This window comes from Mustelus asterias, chromosome 3, assembly GCF_964213995.1.
Source record: "Mustelus asterias chromosome 3, sMusAst1.hap1.1, whole genome shotgun sequence".
NCBI lineage: Eukaryota > Metazoa > Chordata > Chondrichthyes > Carcharhiniformes > Triakidae > Mustelus > Mustelus asterias.
In genome coordinates, this window is record NC_135803.1 from 61,130,305 (window position 1) to 61,149,773 (window position 19,469).

At 41.5% G+C, this 19,469-nt stretch overlaps 1 protein-coding gene across 1 annotated transcript in view; it reads right to left on the minus strand.

Moving 5' to 3' along the window:
- Nucleotides 1-2,975: 2,975 nt before the first annotated feature.
- Nucleotides 2,976-19,469, minus strand: part of zbbx (zinc finger, B-box domain containing) — a 36,910-nt gene continuing 20,416 nt past the window's right edge. The window contains exons 7-9 of the mRNA XM_078202648.1: nucleotides 15,038-15,133; nucleotides 7,065-7,205; nucleotides 2,976-3,430 (exon numbers count right to left, since the gene is read on the minus strand). Coding sequence (XP_078058774.1) covers nucleotides 3,188-3,430; nucleotides 7,065-7,205; nucleotides 15,038-15,133 — 480 coding nt within the window. The 3' untranslated portion in view covers nucleotides 2,976-3,187. The remainder of the gene's footprint in view (nucleotides 3,431-7,064; nucleotides 7,206-15,037; nucleotides 15,134-19,469) is intronic.

Here is a 19,469-nt window from a genome sequence, read left to right on the forward strand (position 1 = left end):
TTGACATGTTTAAGCCAATACTTAAAAATCTTCCTTTATGTATCACTTATGTATCAATAATTTACAAGAATTTCTATGGCTTAGTTTGGTTTTCCAAAACTGGTGCTCAGTTTTAAATGTGTCTGGCTGCACATAATATGATTACATTCAAGAACGAAATGTATTGAACAGTTTTATTGTGGCCATTTAAATATAATAAATGTGTTGGTCTGTCCTGACAGTTTCTGCTGTAAACTGTTCCTTGAATACCTGTGATCATGCGTAAAGCAAATCACAGATCCCATCATAACCGTATTCAGTGTAGTTCACAAATAAGGAGAGGCATATGATCTATTTCAAATCAGCAGTCAACATTATATGCCCCATCAGTAAAGCTGATGCCTAGAATGAAAACGTTCAGAGCTGTCAATGAACAACTTAACGGCCTATGAACAGAGTCAACAAGATATTGCCACTGCTCCTTAACTAATCTATTTCCTGGGTTCCACTGTGTGTGTATGTTGGTTTGGCGGGGGGGGAGGTGGGAAATAAGGTAAGTGTTGAAAACCTCCAACTTACCCACAGCTGGGATTCTCCGGTGCATCTGTAGTGAATGGAGTTTCAGATGGAACACCTAATTCTCCATTCTCACTTGCAGCGGAGTGGGCATGAACAAGATCAGAGAATCCCAAAAGGATTATTTGTTTGAAGGGAGGATCTTTTACTGAGCACTGCTGTAAGCATCGAGGAGAAGCATCACACTGGCACAATTATGCAGAGGAAACTCTGGGGCATGAAGCAGAGAGAATACGAATGTATTACCCACTATTAACTCTCGGGGCCCTATTTTACCATTTTGATTCTAAGTGCTGAGTGGACTTGAAACTGGGAGTGTTTCGGATCCGGCTTTTTGACCCATTCTCAGGCGCCTCCATACGCACTCTGCCTGCAAAAAATATCAGCAATTCCAAAACGCGCTGCACAATCCTGTGGGCGGGGTTTAACGCGCCCGAAACCCTGCAGCTCCGATCAGAGCCTCCAACAGCGTAGCCACAGAAAAAATATATAGAATGCCTATTCTATCCTGTCACATCGTTTCTGGGCCAGACAGTGCCTCCCTCTGGCCCCCACAGACATTTCCCCACTCCCACATTACTGACCCCCTTATCTCCCCCACCCCCTCTGCCAAACAGACCAATCGTGGGCCCCTCCCCCTTCCCCCCACCGATTTCAGGCAGAGTGGCAACAGACACCCCCTTCCCCGTCACTGATCACAGGCAGAGTGGCAGCGGATCCCCCCCCCCCTTCCCCATCACTGATCACAGGCAGAGTGGCAGCGGACACCCCCCTTCCCCATCACTGATCACAGGCAGAGTGGCAGTGGACATCCCCCTTCCCCATCACAGGCAGAGTGGCAGCGGATCCCCTCCCCTTCCCCATCACTGATCACAGGCAGAGTGGCAGCGGACACCCCCCTTCCCCATCACTGATCACAGGCAGAGTGGCAGTGGACATCCCCCTTCCCCATCACCGATCACAGGCAGAGTGGCAGTGGACCCCCCCCCTTCCCTCTCACTGATCACAGGCAGAGTGGCAGCAGACCCCCCCTTCCCTCTCACTAATCACAGGCAGAGTGGCAGCGGACCCCCCTTCCCCCCTCACTCACCACAGAGTGGCAGCGGACCTCCCCCACCAATCTCAAGCAGAGAGCTGTCGGATGTTAGACACCTACCTCCTCACAAACTGGAGCGCCCAAATCGGATTTTTGTGGAGCATGTCTGTTTCATGCCGAATCTGGATGGGCGAACACGGTGGTAAAAAGGGAAGTGCCGGTAAGGTTGGGCGTGCAGCCCATTAAGTCAATTTAAATGCATGCAAATGCATTTAAATAGCCATTGCGCCTGTTTCAGGCGCGGTCCCGATCACAGCCATTTTTGGGCCTTGGTAAAGGGGGAACCGGCATGAAGGTGGGCGCAGATTCCACTACTCGCCTCACACCCAACTTTACCAAGTTTTCGTGCCCGAAAATGAGTGCAACTTGATGGTAATATCGGGCCTAGGGGTAGGAGTACACATCATACTTAGTGTCCACAGTCTTGTAATTATCTTTTAAATGGTTTTCACAGGGATAAACATTACAGAAACAGGCCATTTAGCCCACTACTTCATACTGGTGATTATGCTCCACTCCGGTTTGACATTTTACGTTCCTCCATCTTTGGGGATGGGAAGGTTTTTGGTGCCTCCTCCTCCTCCAGTTAGTTGTTTAATTGACTGCACCATTCATGGCTGGATATGGCAGGACTGCAGAGTTTTGATCCATTGGTTTTGGAATCACTTTGCTCTGTTTGTCACATGCTACTTCTGATGTTTAGCATGCATGTATTCCTGTGTTATGGCTGCACCAAATTGGCACCTCATTCTTAGGTGTGCCTGGCACTGTTCCCAGTATTTTTTTTCTCTACATCCTAGGCTTCTTAACAGGGAACTTCTCTAGTTTGCATCTACTGACTTTCAGGGTCTGAGGCACTGGTGTGCCAGAGGCAGGATCCACGTTTTCACCAGAGTTACGCCTGAAAAAGAAGCCAAACTTCTGAAAAATAAACCATTTTCTTGCACAAGATTTGTCCAGTTGCTGTTGAGTTATCAGAACAGCCTGTCTTGGACACCACTGGAATTGATACTGAAAGGCCCTCTTCATCTCTTTCTGAATGTTGGTGCGAGACTGAAGTAGGCTCCCTGAGTCAGGCAAATGGCAGAAAATACACTTAGACATGTATCTACATTTGCAGGGGGATTTGTGTTGGACTAGACTGTGGAACATATTTCTGGCACCATTTATCCCAGGTTTACTGAAAAATTGATCGGACACAACTGGAGACTGAGAGGGTGCGGGTGATACGATGGACTGTATGTTGGAGAAGCAAATGTGACAGTATGTGAAAGAGATATTGAAAGAACTGAAGAGACTGGAGAAATACATCACAGAGACTAAGAAGGGTGTTAGCTGTAATTTATAGAGCGTGAATACAAATCATTTGGCAGTGGTTTATGACAGCTCCTAATTTAATTGAAATGCTGTTCTCCTTTCCTTATTTATGATTAGTATCATGACACTGTTCAAATTTATCAGTGTTTTCACTTTCAATAATTTACACAAAATAATGTTTTATTTAAGTTGCTAATTCACATTTTAAGATGTTTTTCCTTAAATTGTTTGAGTTTTCAAAATAGAAGTGCCACAATCATTTCTACCTGAAAATATTTCGGGAGCCCATTCTGTTTCACCAGGTTTGCTGTCTCTCCATTCTTTTAGTGCTTCTTGGAAAGTCTTTGACGACTGTTCCTCATCAAAGTCACCATTTAATAATGAACTACTGTTCAAATCATCTGCACTATTGCTTTGCATACATATAGCTGATTCATCATCCTCTTCTTCCATGTTAAGAACCTACAATTGTACAGGAAATTATAAAATGTTATCATGTTTTGATATTTCTTTTATTCCAAGTTCTCCAACATGAAAGTTGCTTTCATTTATTTATGCAGCAGACCATGTATTGCTGCAGTAAACTTTCACAATTTAGAAAACCGATAGATAACAGGCATTGCAGTAAAACTTTGTTAGATTAAACTTCCTACTGTAAACATAGCTTAGGTATAGAAGATGAGAACGAAGTAGCTGGACAAGTCCCACCCAGATGAAAATCACATGGGGTTTACAGCATTTCATAGTTATAGAATCATTGAAATCATGGAAACCCTACAGTGCAGAAGGAGGCCATTCGGCCCATCGAATCTGCACCGACCACAATCCCACCCAGGCCCTACCCCCATATCCCTATATATTTTACCCGTTAATCCCTCTAAGCTACACATCTCAGGACACTAAGGGGCAATTTTAGCATGGCCAATCGACCTAACCCGCACATTTTTGGACTGTGAAGAGACACAACAGATCCATCCATTTGACTTCCTTTTTGTATGTACTGTATTGCTTATGTAGGGTGGGTTAAAATCTTCTAAATTATATGACATGACAGAAATTGGACAATTGGATGGGAGGTGCCTCAAGTTCATGGAGATTGTAATCGGTCTTTTTTAATTAATGACCCATTGCTGCACAATTGTAAGAGTAGTTGGCAATCAGGGACTTTATCTACCTGCGTTCACAACAACTACCTCAGAGTAAGCCTCTTCTCTTGGGGACTTCGAACTTCTGGACCATCTTACGCTTACACTTTGCTGGTTGTTAAATTATGAAGTATGTGACATCTGGCAATGATCTTGCTCATGTTGACTGGTCTATACAACAATGTTACTTAATTGGTTAGAATGTTCAGAGATGCTGCATCAGCAAGCATGGGGTCTGCAGATCAACAATGCTGGTGGAGCCTTTTTGCATTTACTGTCATTCTACTGCTATATGTGTTTCTGGATTGGAGTCATGAAGCAAGGGCTTCAAAGCGCAGCACAGGTGGATTGCTGCAAAATACAAGAATTATATCAACACCAAGGAAATGACCAATAATGTGCAGAATTTTGCATGTAATCCACCCGATCACAAGTAGTTCCATGCTATAGTATTCTGGAATTATACTTTTATATTAACTGCAGTAACTAATTTATCTGCAGTTCTCAAGTGAAGCACTCATGGCCTCATAAGTTCCACCAAAGGCACCCTGCACTAGAGGAAACCGTGTGAATCAGTAGTTCTGTGCTCTCTCAAACTGCTGGAAGCTTTCTTTTTGAAAAGTTATGAAGATATTGCCAAGAGCAAGCATGGCATTTTTCATTGGACTTTAAGCCCACCTAAAGCTGACTGGCTGATGCCTTTCGTAATAGTCTGGAAGGACTCCATGGCATAAAAAATTAAGATGACCATCAATCCATAGCTACAAAGAGTCCTCGAGGCTGTCTGAAGATTAGCTTGCAGAAGATGGCAATTCCTAAACTGTTCTTTCAGCTCAACGCAAACTTTATAAAGTGTGAATTGTGTCCAATAGAGCTACAGAACAATGCTCAGGCAAAATAAATAATTCTGAAATGGCTATTGAAATATGATCAGAAGGCCAGCTTTAAGAGAAATTCCAAAAGGAGATCAAATGTATTTACCATTATAGTTGAAAAATCAGATATGGACTTATTTGTACAATTAAAATACTAAAACAATTGTTGGGCTGTTCAATAGTGGGGCAAAAAAAACAGCGACAGAATAACTGTAATGTGAGAAGTTGAAGGTCTACCTTTCTGACTCATGGCTAGGGCTCACCTCTTCCCTCTGCAACTAGATTCTAGACTTCCTAACCCACAGACCGCAATTAGTAAGGATAGGCAACAACACATCCTTCATGATCATCCTCAACACTGAGGTCCCCACAAGGCTATGTCTTCAGCTCCTTACTATACTCCTTATACACCTATGACTGTGTGGCCAAATTCTGCTCCAACTCCATTTGCAAGTTTGCTGATGACACCACCAGCAGTGGGTCCACTTAAAAGTCTGATGACAGTAGAGAAGAAGCTGTTCTTGAATCAGTTGGTACATGATCTCAGACTTTTGTATCTTTTTCCTGATGGAAGAAGGTGAAAGAGAGTATATGCTGGGTGCGTGGGGTCCTTGATTATGCTGGCTGCTTTTCTGAGGCAGCAGGAAGTGTAGACAGAGTCAGTGGGTGGGAGGCTGGTTTGCATGGTGACTGGGCTATGTTCACAACGCTTCGTAGTTTCTTGCAGTCTTGGTCAGAGCAGAAGCCATATCAAACTGTGATACATCCGGAAAGGATGCTTTCTATGGTGCAAGTGTAAAAATTGGTGACAATCGTAGTGGACTTGCCAAATTTCCTTAGCCTCCTGAGAAAGTGGAGGCGTTGGTGGGCTTTCTTAACTATGGACAATAGTTTTGAAAGGTGATTACGGCTTCTGTGATTATGGGGGGATAGAACCTCTGAGACCTTTGAGGTCTTGTTGTTCTACTGATAACCTAAAGCTTTATCTTTCCTTTTAATTAGACCCATAAAGTATTTAGAATTAACATCAATGCATCAACACAAAGTAAAACATCAACATTTTCTGGGACACCATGTCCCCCTACAGTGGTTAGAATTTATAAATGTGCTACCTTAAACTCCAAGATCGAGTTCAAATACCCTACTCAGGTAATGGACTGAAACATTTCTCAGCAAAAGATGCTGCTACTGGGCAACAGAAGTTTTGAAATATAAAAGATCATTAACTCCCAAATGTCAGGAGTTATTCTCAAGAAAATTTTACAGAAGCCCCTTCTTAAATGAAACTTTAGCAATGCCCATGCAAATTCTAAAACACTAAATAAACCAAATAAATTGTCAAAAATTATAACTGCTGGAGGTTAATTGTTCCTCCCCTCCCATCCCACACTCCCACAGAAAATAAACCTTGGACCTTCTCACCATTTGGCTGGTAACACCCTTCAATATTCTTAAAAAGAAAATGAAAGAATGTTACAGATGAAAATAGTTCAATGTCCCATTTACACTTTCACTGTAAGTCGCTGTAAGGGGCAACACGGTGGCACAGTGGTTAGCACTGCTGCCTCACAGCACCAGGGACCCAGGTTTGATTCCTGGCTTGGTTCACGGTCTGTGTGGAGTTTGCTCATTCTCCCCGTGTCTGTGTGGGTTTCCTTCGGGTGCTCCGGTTTCCTCCCACAGTCCAAAGATGTGCAGGTTAGATGAACTGGCCAGGCTAAAATTCTCCCTCAGCGTACCCGAACAGGCGCCAGAGTGTGGCGACGAGGGGATTTTCACAGTAACTTAATTTCAGTGTGAAAGTAAGTCTACTTGTGACTAATAAATAAACTTTACTTGTTTTCAAATGTCATTGGCTTGCATTCTGATTTGCTTTAGGAGTTAGACTTTTTGAAACTATTGAACAGTTTTGCTAGCTTTCTCGGTTGATGTGATTCCTGTTGGTAATTGGTACCAGTTATAAAATTTGATGCTTCCTATTTAAAACTGGGTTCTAATTAACAAATGCAAATATGCACCAATTTAAATTGTAGCCCTTTCTCAGATAAAATCTTAATTTCAGATAATAAAACTTACCTCAGCATGTTGTTTTCCCCTTTGAGATGAAAACTGTTTCTTCAGAAACTGCTTAGTATTCACAGGTGGGTCATCAGATTCAATTTGTTTTTTAAATTGGGTGACTAAATGCAACGAATTGCTTGATGTATGTTCCTCAGCCTGTCAATATTATAAAAATGGATGACAATTTTAAATAGGATTTTTTTTAAAGAGGCAGCTTAATAAGGACTGTGTTAGATTACCATTCCCGCCTAGATTTTTAAGTCATTTATTATTCAGTTATTCCTCATGAATATTCAACAGTTCTCCAAAGAACATTTGCAAACATAATGGAACAAAATGACCCAAAACCAGTACAACACAATAGATCTTGCGACTGAAAATCTCTACACGAAGTTAATGTTGCTCTTTGCACCAAAAGACATCTTGAAGTAATACCAGATAAATAACCATATTGCATCCTTCAACGTTTGCTTCATTCCACATGCTCAAGGCAAGATTAACAAAACATCACTAAAGGTAAACACATTTTCAGCTCCATTATCAAGGCAGAAAAGGCAAAGGTGAACAGAAAATTTAAGTTCAGTGTGTATAAAATTATTCACTAGCTAAAATATGTTGGCCACAAAACATAGAAGTCCAGGAACTTTGATGTAACAACTATTTTACTAATCTACCCGATCAAATATCATTACCACAGTGCCCTCTTTATACCACTTCAAAAGATAGCATGAATGATTTCTGTTATTAATACACTGTCATGTACAGAGTACAAAATGATACAGGGTATAAACGTGACAGTAATGTTCTTTTCCATATGATCTACCTCTGCACCTTTTCAAACTCTGCTGCATTTCCTTCCCTCTCCAAAAGAAAAGGAAAATAGGACTTAAGAACATTTGACCCTTGAGCCTGCTCCGCCAACATATTTTAGCTGATGAATACTTTTATACACACTGAACTTAAATTTTCTGTTCACTTTTGCCTTTTCTGCCTTGATAATGGAGCTGAAAATGTGTTTACCTTTAGTGATGTTTTGTTAATCTTGCCTTGAGCATGTGGAATGAAGCAAACGTTGAAGGATGCAATGTGGTTATTTATCTGGTACTACTTCAAGATGTCTTTTGGTGCAAAGAGACCATGGCTTATCTGAATGTGATCTCATCGCTACTTTCATGTTTGCCCCCCAACCCTTCACTCGCTTGTCGATAGAAACAAAAGCAGAAAGATAGTTATTCTCAATTTTTATTTTTACTTTCTCATTATGTAGTGAACAGAATTTCTTAAAGGCACAAACCTATTGAATCAGTGTAAAAATTCTAATCCCCTTTATACCACAAGGTGGCACAGGCAACCTTCTGCACCATTATTTTGGCAGTGCATCTAAATTCTAATGGCGTGCTCATGGCCTTTTTGGAGCATTCTCTCAAAAATAATTAAGCCACAAAGTTTAATCCTGGACTACGTGTGTTATTTTGGCCTAGTGGTGGAAATTAATGCCATTTGGAATTAAAGTTGCATTTTCAATGGAGTTAATGGACTAAATTTTCATCTGGGTGCAAAGGCATGTTTTGCTGTACAAATATCCACTGATTTTCTCGGAGAAAATCAAATTTCCCTCTGCATTCTTAACCTTGCATTATTTTCCTCTGGCCTTTTCGCAGGTAGGTAATGCCTGGTGGCAAAACGCACATCCAACCCTGCAAAGGTCAAATTCCCCATTTTAAACGGGAGACAAAAATCGGATTTCCTCCCGCACATCATTTTCATCTGGTGGCGTGGGGTTTTGCAGGTTTGAGAATTTGTGAAGAAAATGGAAAACATGCTGAGGTTTCTGGAACAAATTAAAAGTTAAGTGTAAAGTGTTTTTACACCTTCAAGTAAATTTATCTTTACATTGACCATCTTGTATATTTGTTCAAAGCAATACAGTGCTTTTCCAATGGAGAATGGTCCATAAATCAATGAAACATATTACAAGATTTTCTGTCAACTTGTGTAATCATCTTTTTTACTGTGATTTAAATGGCTCTGACTAGTTTTTTTTTAATGGTTTTGACACCACCTGTTCCCTTACACTGATTGACAGACACTCTGCTTTGAAATTGAAATTAGGACCTGCTGTTCTTTCCTTCCCAGAGAGAAGTGCATTGTTTGGACAGCTGTGGCCATTATCAATGCTCCAAATGCTCATGGGTTCCAGCATAGAAGATGTTCCATTCGTCTAAGAATGAATGACAGTTTCAACAGCTTGCAATTGTAAATGATTTTGGATCAAAACCCTGGAACTCCTTTTCTAACAGCACTGTGGGTGTACCTACACCACATGGACTGCAGGATTTCAAGCAGACAGCTCACCACCACCTTTGGGGCACAGAGGTGGCATAGGAGACCCGAGGGGGTACAGAGAATACATGGGGTGGCATGGGTGATCTGAGGGTGCCTGGGAGGATACATGGGGGTGTGATAATGGCATGGGTGATTAGATGGAAATGAGCTGACAAGAGGATGGAGGTAGTGAGGAGTGAGGTTCAGGGGGTTTTAAATGTTGGGGGAGCTGGGATACTGTGTTGTAGAACAGGAGTTGCCAAAGGGAATTAATTGGCCTGCCTCTGCACTCTCACTCCTCAGGCACTCCAGAGCAGCTCGCAGACCACATTGCAAGGCCACCTCTTGGGTGAAAAGTCAAAAATGGCATGTGAAGGCACACATGGGTTGGGTGTGCAGTTTGAATGCCATGAAACTGTGCAGGTCAGGTTTCCCAAACCCCAGAGGAAGATTTAGCCCAATTAGTCAAGCTGTTCTATTTGTAGTCGGTGCATAATTAAAAGACTGAGTGGAACACAGAGCAGGAGAATGAGTAACAGAAGATTTAAGATTAGCAAATTAATTTCACTGATTTCTCTGATGTTCACCAATACTGCTATAATAAAACAGAAGCAGTGTGTTAGTATGAAAAATAAAATATTTGATAAGCTACATACCAACGAATTATACCCTGCAGTAAAGTGGTCTGTTGTATTTGTATTATAGGTCATTTCTGCATAATTTAAATCTGTACATGTATAACAGTTGCTGCACTTTAATTAAATATGACATACACAGGGCACACGAATATTAGCAGCCATATGAAGACTTAAATACTCTTTCTTGATTTGAAAATACTTGATGCTTCCACTTCTGCCTGAAATAGGCAGTTGCTTCTTCCTCAAACCTTATTTATGCATGAAAGTCATAGATAAAAAGAACTCAGACATTTTATTCTCGCCACAAAAGATGTGCCCACATTTTATGCTGGAATTGAGGTCTTTTATTTATGGCACAATTGAGTTAGAAGTAATACAAACAGTAGTGGTATACAAGAAAAACATGAAATTTCATTAGTAATTAATATCTGACAAATCTCTACAGGTGAGAGTTGATTAGAGCACAAGTCTGAGGCCACTGAAAGCAGAATAAAATCCGCATAAATATTCTCTATAATCATTAATAGATTAAATATATTTTAAATTAATTCCCTCTAGTAACTCTTACAATTCACTGCCAGTACTTCAAAAAATGGAAACCTCATATATAATTATGTCCTTCCAACTGGCCAAATGCTGTCTGAATTTACCTAAATATTTTAACTGTATGGCCAACTATTTTAACTGTAATTTATCTGCAAAAAAGAGTTTTGGTGCTAGTGTCATAGCATTTCTGAGGTGTCCTTCTTCTAAGTACGAGTACACAAAATGTAACACATTTGTACTCATCATTCTTTAAAAAGTGAGGTTTGTTGGACTAATACTCCTGTTTCAATAAGACTCAAAAGGTAGCCTTCACCTATCTCCCACTAGCCAAAGCTGAAAATAACCCGACAGATCCTCAGACCTACAACATGCCCAAATCACGAATGGCCTTCATGTCCACGAGGTCTATACTAAGAACAAACCTCTTCCCTCCCTTCAAGCCCTACACCCACCATACAGCCGTCCAGTTTCCTTTCCTAGCAGAATTGAACAAAACATAAACACACAAAATTAGCAACAGAAAACGCAGATACAACAACATATATTTAAATATGAACAGATGAACTAGGAGCTGGAATAGGCCATTTAGCCCCTTGCATATGCTCCACCATTCAATTTGATTAATCGAAGGTTGATTTTCTACCTCAATACAATTTTCCCGCATTATCTCCATATCCCTTATAAGTTTAACCTAATTTCAGTTGGAGTTTAAGGCAGCACATTTATAAATTCTAAATGTAGGGGGACATGCTATCCCAGAAAATGTTGATGTTTTACTTCGTGTTGGTGCATTCATGTTAATTTTAAATACTTTATGGGTCTAATTAAAAGGAAAGATAAAGCTTTAGGTTCTCAACAGAACAACAAGACCTCAAAGGTCTCATAGTTTTTATCCCCCCATAATCATAGAAGCAGTATACACTTCCAAAACTATCGGCTATAGTTAAGAAACCCCGCCAACACTTCTACTTTCTCAGAGGGCTAAGGAAATTCAGCATGTCCACTACGATTCTTACCAATAAAATTTTCCAGCACTATCCCCATATCCTATGATATCTTTAGTATCCAGAAATCTATCGAACTCTGTCTTGAACATACTCAATGACTAAACCTCCACAGCTCTCTGTGTAAAAAATTACAAAGATTCACCACCCTTTGACTGAAGAAGTTTCCCCTCATTTCAGTCCTAAATGGCCTACCTGTTACTCTGAGACTGTGCCCGCTGGTTATAGACCGCCAACCAGGGGAAACATCTTTCACCAGGGGAAACATCTTCCTGCATCTACCCTGTCGAGTCATACAAGCATTTTGAATCTTTTTACAGTCTGTTTTTATGTTTTTTGCTGGTTTACTTTCATATTCTATTTTCTCTTTCTTGGTCCTCCTTTGCTGAATGCTAAATAGTGCCCAAGTCCTCAGCTTACTACTTCTTGACAAGTTTACAGTCTCTTACTTTGATCCAATACAATCTTAAGTTCTGTTGTTCACCACAGTCAGACACTTTTCCTGTTGGGCTTTTTGCCTCAGTGAAATGTATATTTGTTGTAAACCTATTTATAATTCTTTAAATGCTAGCCATTGCCTATCTACCGTCATACTTTTTAATGTAGTTTCCCAATCTACCACAGACAACTTGCCCCTCATACCCTCACAGTTTCTGTTGTTTTTCCGTAGAGTTAAGATGAAATCAAAGTTGAGAATTTTAAAGTCAAGTTAATGAGCACAGGAGTGATAGGGCAACAGGACTTGCTGCAAATTAAGACATGGACAGCTAAGTTTTGAATGATCTCAAGGTTTACTTCAAGGATGGTAGAATGTGGGAGACTGGCCAGGAGTGCACTGTAATAGTCAAGTCCAGAGGCTACAAAGATATGAATGAGGGGTTGAGACAGGGATAACGTCGAGCAATGTTACCAAGGTAGGAATACATAGTGTTAGTGATGGCATGAATATGAAGTCGGAAGTTCATCACAGGATCAAATGTGACACTAAAGTAATGTTGTCAACAGACTGGCTTAATATCAGACTGTTGCCAGGGAGAGGAATGGAATCAGTAGCTAGGGAATTAAGTTTGGAGCACTACAAGGAAAGCATAATTTAAATCCTCCAATTTCCTTTAAGACAAGCCTAAAGGTATTGATTAGTTAGAAAATAAAATTGGAGTGCGTATTTAGAACTGTTACTGTGAACTCAGTTGGGCCTTTGCTCACAGCAAAAATGTTGAGGGTAGATTTTTTTTACCAGCACCTGTTCACGTTGCCAGGAAAGTGGAACAGATTGTTCTGTCGAAAAAAGATGCAGCAGGGGAAAACCATGGTAGCAAAAACAGTAAATGCTGGAGGCAGCATTAGTCATGGTAAATGCACAGGGTCACAGGGATGGGGGAGCGGGGAGGAGTGGGCCTGGGTAAGATGCTCTTTCGAAGAGCCAGTGCTGACGTGATGGGCAGAATGGCCTCCTTCTGCAATGTAGGGGTACTATGATTCCATGATTGTTCTCCCCATCCCACAGAGGCCTCATAAGAATTTGCTTTAAAGTGGTCCTATTTATTTCAATATCATTTTGTGTTTCCATGGCAGCAAAAAAAGTAAATGCTGGAGATAGCCAGCAGACCAGGTACTATCTATTAAGAGAATACAAATCAGTTAACATTTCAGGTATAGACCCATCACAACCCACTTCTCCCATGCTTCATTTCATTTTGGATTCTCAGCAATGCAGTGTATACTTTTTGTTTTGAACAAGTGCAAAATGGAACTGAAACAAATGGAATCACCTTGAAGCAAATTCTACTGAAGCCTCTGTAGGCTTGGGGAGAACATTGCAGAAGGAGGCCATTCTGCCCATCAAGTCTGCACTGACTCTTCGAAAGAGCAACTTCCCAGGTTCACTCTCCCCCCCGACCCCCAACCCCCTCCCGTCCTATCCCCATAATAACATGCATTTACCGTGACTAATCCACCTAACCTGCCCATCTTTGGACACCAAGGGGCAATTTAGCATGGCCAATTCACCTAACCTGCACACTTTTGAACAAAGAGGACGGACATAATTGCTTCTCTTAACATCAATCCTTTTCAAAAGCGATGATTAGTAGGTCTTGTTCATCAGTGGTATATTGTCTTTGATCAGTGTGAGTGTGTGTGCGTTTGTGTGTGTATACCGCTGTCTTCAAGTATGAAGTTAAGTATATATTCAAATGTGAGCTAAAGCAGTGGGCATGATTGTTGGCCATTCATTTATTATCAGTAAACGCTAGAATTTCCAATGTGCAATGATAAACACAATTTGTGAATTTCTGTTGGAAGGCAGAAAATCAAAAATAACATATTGAAATGCCATCGGGGGCGATTTCCCAGAGTTTCTAAGTGTCGCAACAGCATGAAAACGGGAGTCTTCCACGCTGGTGAGTTCGGGACTGCAATCTTCCAATTGACTGCCAATTTGTTTTGACAGTTGGGAGCCTTGTGTCGGTGGGGGGAGTGGGGGCCTAAATATGTTGGTGAATCCAGAGTCAGATCAGGGCACCACAGTGCTGCGCCCTGATCTGACAGTGAGCTGGGAGACCTCCTCTCACCGCCTCCCACCCCATCCCACGGACATCAGACCTCCCCTCCATCATCAGTGGCATTGCTACCCACCCACATCAACACAGGCTGCCGACATCGGGGCATCAGGACCCTCCCAATGAATCTCCTGGCGGAACTCCATCATTCCTCTCCCCCCTCCGCCACGACACCTTCTGCGGCCCGCCCCTGCATGGCACTCTGTCCCTTGCAGGGCTCCACCCTAGCATGACCAACCCCCACCCCCCCCCCCCCCCTTGAAAAGCTCCACCCTTGTGTCGATCCCCCTTGCATTTCCCTCGTCATTGTGCATGGCATTCCCCCCACGTCACAACCTCACCCCCAATCAGGCCCCACCCCACTCAGGCTCCACCCCTTAGCACTGCCCTTGGAACAATTATGGTGCCCAATTGGTCAGGGTGCCATGTGGGCAATGCCAGGCTGGCACTGCCCGGTGAGCACTGCCCTCCATACCCCTGACCACCCGGGGGCTTCAATGGCCTCCAATCCCCCCGGAATGGCCATGGCACCTCGTCCCTGCTACCTCGGAGCTTCGTGATTTTCATCAGTGTGACCTCTTGCCGGCGAGGGGAGAAGTATTTGGGAAGGGGTGAAGCAGCCATGCCGAACCCGGTAACTGGATAGCAATGTCGGCAATCCTATGTTAATTCGCGCCAGTAAAGAGGGACCAGGAGGATAGCCAGAAATTAGACTTTCGACCACTCACGCTATCTTCTTGGCTCACCACACTGACTGACCGGCGTGGCGAACTGGTAAGATCGCGCCCATCAACTTTGGAATGCTGCCTTAAAATCAGATAAAATTTACAATCTAAAAAATTAGTAGAAAGTTAAAACATATGTAACTAACATCACCATGTTACAAAAGTATGTTACAGAAGATTTGTCTGTACCTGAAAAGGAAAAAATCTGTGGAGCTTCAGTGCCCCCTTTTGATGGAATTTAGCAAAGCAACTCGAACAGTAATCCTCTCCGCACTCCACACAAACCTTTGGAAAGCATAGAAACAGGTTAAGATGAGACTAGCTGAAATGCACATTGATTTAAAAGAGAGAAACATTTCCCTGTCTCCAAACATGTGTACAGTTATCTTCAAAGCACAGATGCAGTTGACAATCAAATGGAACTTAACTGCTTTAGGGCTGGTTTTACAAAATCAAGCTCCCTGTGGGGACCCTTAAATCACTGGAAGCACATGTTGAGAATGGTGAGCATGCTCAGGATTTTCCACACATTATACTGTATGGATAGAAAATTATGCTAAATATATGTGATTTTATGGTATTCAGACAAGCTTTCTCTCTAACTTCCATAACGTTAGCCTTTGTACACAATGATTTTTGAAAAGCATCAAGCTAAAGTAACTGCACGGAGAAAATAAAATAAACATAGAATCCCTACAGTACAGAAAGAGGCCATTCGGCCCATCAAGTCTGCACCGACCACAATCCCACCCAGGCCCTACCCCCACATTCTTTACCCACTAATCCACACATCTCAGGACAATTTTTTTAGCATGGCCAATCAACCTAACCTTCACATCTTTGGACTGTGGGAGGAAACCGGAGCACCTGGAGGAAACCCACGCAGACACAAAGAGAATGTGCAAACTCCACACAGACAGTGACCCAAGCCAGGAATCGAACCCAGGTCCCTGGAGCTGTGAAGTAGCAGTGCTAACCACTGTGCTACCGTGCCGCCCTACAAGTAGCACAGGACACAAAACTATCAGTAATCAATAGAATGTGTTGCAGAATTATTGTATAAGTAAAGAAGCGGCTGTTTAAATACCATTGCGTTATAACAAGATACGAACCACGATGAATCAGATGAAATGTTAAGGAGCTCTACCTTAAATACTTCACATTCAAAGTTAGACAGCTATCAAAATTCTGAAACATGATAATAGGCAAGTTGTATGGAAAATTTTGCCCCTCCCCGCGCATTGCAGATTAACATCAATATTTCCTACAAACCATATTACCATATTCTTAAACATAAAATCAAGTATAAAACAAATAAATTCATGACCCAAGGAATGCGGCAAACTAATGTTCCTCCTTGTGCATGAAAATTAAAGTTTGAAGCAAACCGAACCACCACCATGTGTATACATTAGCCACAGCACATTTAAAAAAGCACAAATAAGTTTTTAAACGTCAGTGCAAATCGTTCTGATGCCATAAGTACACTTTCAGAGATAAGCCTAAAAATGTGGCTGTAAAATGACAGCCTGCATAAATTCTGGAAAATTGAATGAGCTACATTTTTGCTTATGAGTAGCAAAGGCTATTGCGGAGATGACCAAATTGGACATATACAAAATTGGGGCCATTCTGACATGCTCAAGTCATTCGTCAAAAATTCATTAATTTTTATGCCAAAAAATATCCACATAATGTTGCACTTACATCAACATTTCAGCACAAGTTTTCATTAAATTCTGGGCAATCGCTGATAAGAACTTCTCAGTCTGCTATCAGCTGGACAGGTAGATGATGCATGCCAAAACATTATAAAGACTGACATAATATGTAGTCGTATGATATTTTAAACAAGAAACTCCCACTGGGATGCAAAATAGCGTACATTAGGATATAAAGGCTTAAAGCAGTTTAAACGGACTTTCTGAATCATAATGTCAGATTTGGCTCTTGCCTGAGTAGAAGGGTGTGTGTTTAAGTCCCATATCATGATTCAAACACATAATCCAGGCTGACACTTCTTTGTAGCACTGAAAGAGAGCTTTGCATAATTGGAGGTGCTGTCTTTCAGAGGCGATATTACCCAGTCCTCTCAAATGGGGGTAAAAATCACATAGCACTATTCAAAGGGTGGAAAAGTGCTCCTGCTGTTCTGGACAATATTTATCACTTAATCAACATGACTAAACTACATGGTCAAATCTGATTGCAGATTATGTGGAATCTGCCTGTGCAGAAACTGATGTGGAGATGCCGGCGTTGGACTGGGGTAAACACAGTAAGAAGTTTAACAACCTGGTGTTGTTAAACTTCTTACTGTGCAGAAACTGACAGGCATATTTTCCAATAGTGGTTTCATTTCAAAAATATCAGGTGAATGTTGACACAGGCGCTGCCTGCAAAAACTGGATTACAAGGGAATGAAACTTGTGACAGTGCCAAACACAACACCAGTGTGATAGCTGCATTGACAGTGGGCTACAGGTCCTGGGGCACCATTTGTCATACACAGAAACAGCTTCCTTCACAAAGTAAAGCCATTGCAAGCATTCTTCTCCAACAACTGCTAAAGGAGAATCTTTGTCTGTATTGTGTGAATTTAGAGAGGAAGTGATTTGCCAATTCTGTGGGTCCCACTATTTATGTTTTCAGAATTAGTTGGACAGGATTTCTTAGATTAAACCAAAAAAGCAAGATAGGTTTATTGAAACTATTTCCTGAACTTTAAAAAAAACTAAGAAAATAACAACTACCACTCGTATCACAGAATCACAGAACTGTTATGGTGCAAGAGGAGGCCAATTGGCCCATTGTGTCTGCACCAGCTCTCCAAATGTGCATTATGACTTGGTGCTATTCTCCTGCCATTTCCCCATACCCCTACACATTGTTTCAATTCAGATAATCATCTAATGTCCTCCTGAATGCCTTGATTGAACCTGCCTTCAGTACACCTCACAGGCAGCGCATTCCAGACCTGACACAATTTGTGAAGAAGTTTTTTCTCGCATCACATTTGCTTCTTTTGCAAATCACTTTAAATCCATGCCTACTCTTTCTCAATCCTTTTTTTGACAGGAACAGTTTCTCCCTATCTACTCTGTCGACCCCCATCATGATTTTGAACGCCTCTATCAAATCTCATCCTCGCCTTCTTCTCTCCAAGGAGAACAGTCCCAACCTTCCCAATCTATCCTCATAACTGAAGTTTCTCATCCCTGGAAACATTCCTGAAAATCTCTTCTGAACTTTCTCCAATACATTCAAATCCTTCCTATAATATGCACCAAGAACTATACACAATACACTATCCGAAATCTAACTAGAGTTTTGCATAAATTCAGCATAATGTCACTGGACTAGTAATGATGTGGAGATGCCGGTGTTGGACTGGGGTAAACACAGTAAGAAGTCTCACAACACCAGGTTAAAGTCCAACAGGTTTATTTGGTAGCAAAAGCCACTAGCTTTCAGAGCGCTGCTCCTTCGTCAGGTAAGTGGGAGTTTGTGAACAGAACTCCCCTTACCTGACGAAGGAGCAGCGCTCCGAAAGCTAGTGGCTTTTGCTACCAAATAAACCTGTTGGACTTTAACCTGGTGTTGTGAGACTTCTTACTGGACTAGTAACCCAGAGACCGAGGCCAATGCCCTGGGGACACGGGCGCAAATCCCACCACGCCAGTTGGCGAAATTTAATTTCAGTTAATAAAATCTGGAATTGAAAGTTAGTCAGGAGTGACCAATTTCAGAATAAGGATGAACATTTAAAATTGAGATGAGAAATTTCTTCTTAGATAATCCTTAGCCTTTGGATACTCCAGACAGCAGTGGAGTATGGGTAATTGAATACATTTAAGGCCGCGTTAGACAGATTTTTGATCGTTAAGGGAGTCAAACGTTAAGGGGGACAGGTAGAAAAGTGGAGTTAAGGCCACAATCAGATCAGCCATGATCTTCTTGAATGGTGGAGGAGGCTTAAGGGGATGCATGGCCTACTCTTGCTACTTTTTTTTTGTTTATATAACCAATTCAATCTAATCAAAGTCCAATTCAGAGTCTCATCAAGTGAGACGTTCCCGATCCAAGCTGACAAGATAGGGCTCTCACCGCCTGTCTTGGACTTGATCTACATGATCCAAACTGATTGGCGTAGGCATTGGACCTCCTCCAAGGCTTGATCTCATTTGCATCTTAGCCAAAAGGCCGAGATGCCGCTTTATAAAATTGCTTCAAATGAAGCGACAATGTAACCTTATGACTTCAACCAAGTACAGCATGGCCTACTCTTGCTACTATTTCTTATGATCTTATCGAAGGCTGGTTAAATTTGAACGATACAAAAGAACTGCTTGCCTAACTCTTTGTTAACATTAAAAAGGATACATTTACAGTCTATTTTGCACAATCAGCAATATACTTGGGTATCTGTAGTCTCAAAAGACTTAACTAAATTTAATATGTGCAATTTCATGGGAAGATTATAGCACAAATTTCTCATTAATGGGAAACATCAGAAATCAGTTCATATTTTATTGCCCTTTCCAATTTCCTGATATTCCCATTCTGACTATAAACCAGGTTAGTTTATATATAAAACAAAAAATTAAATTCACTAATTAAA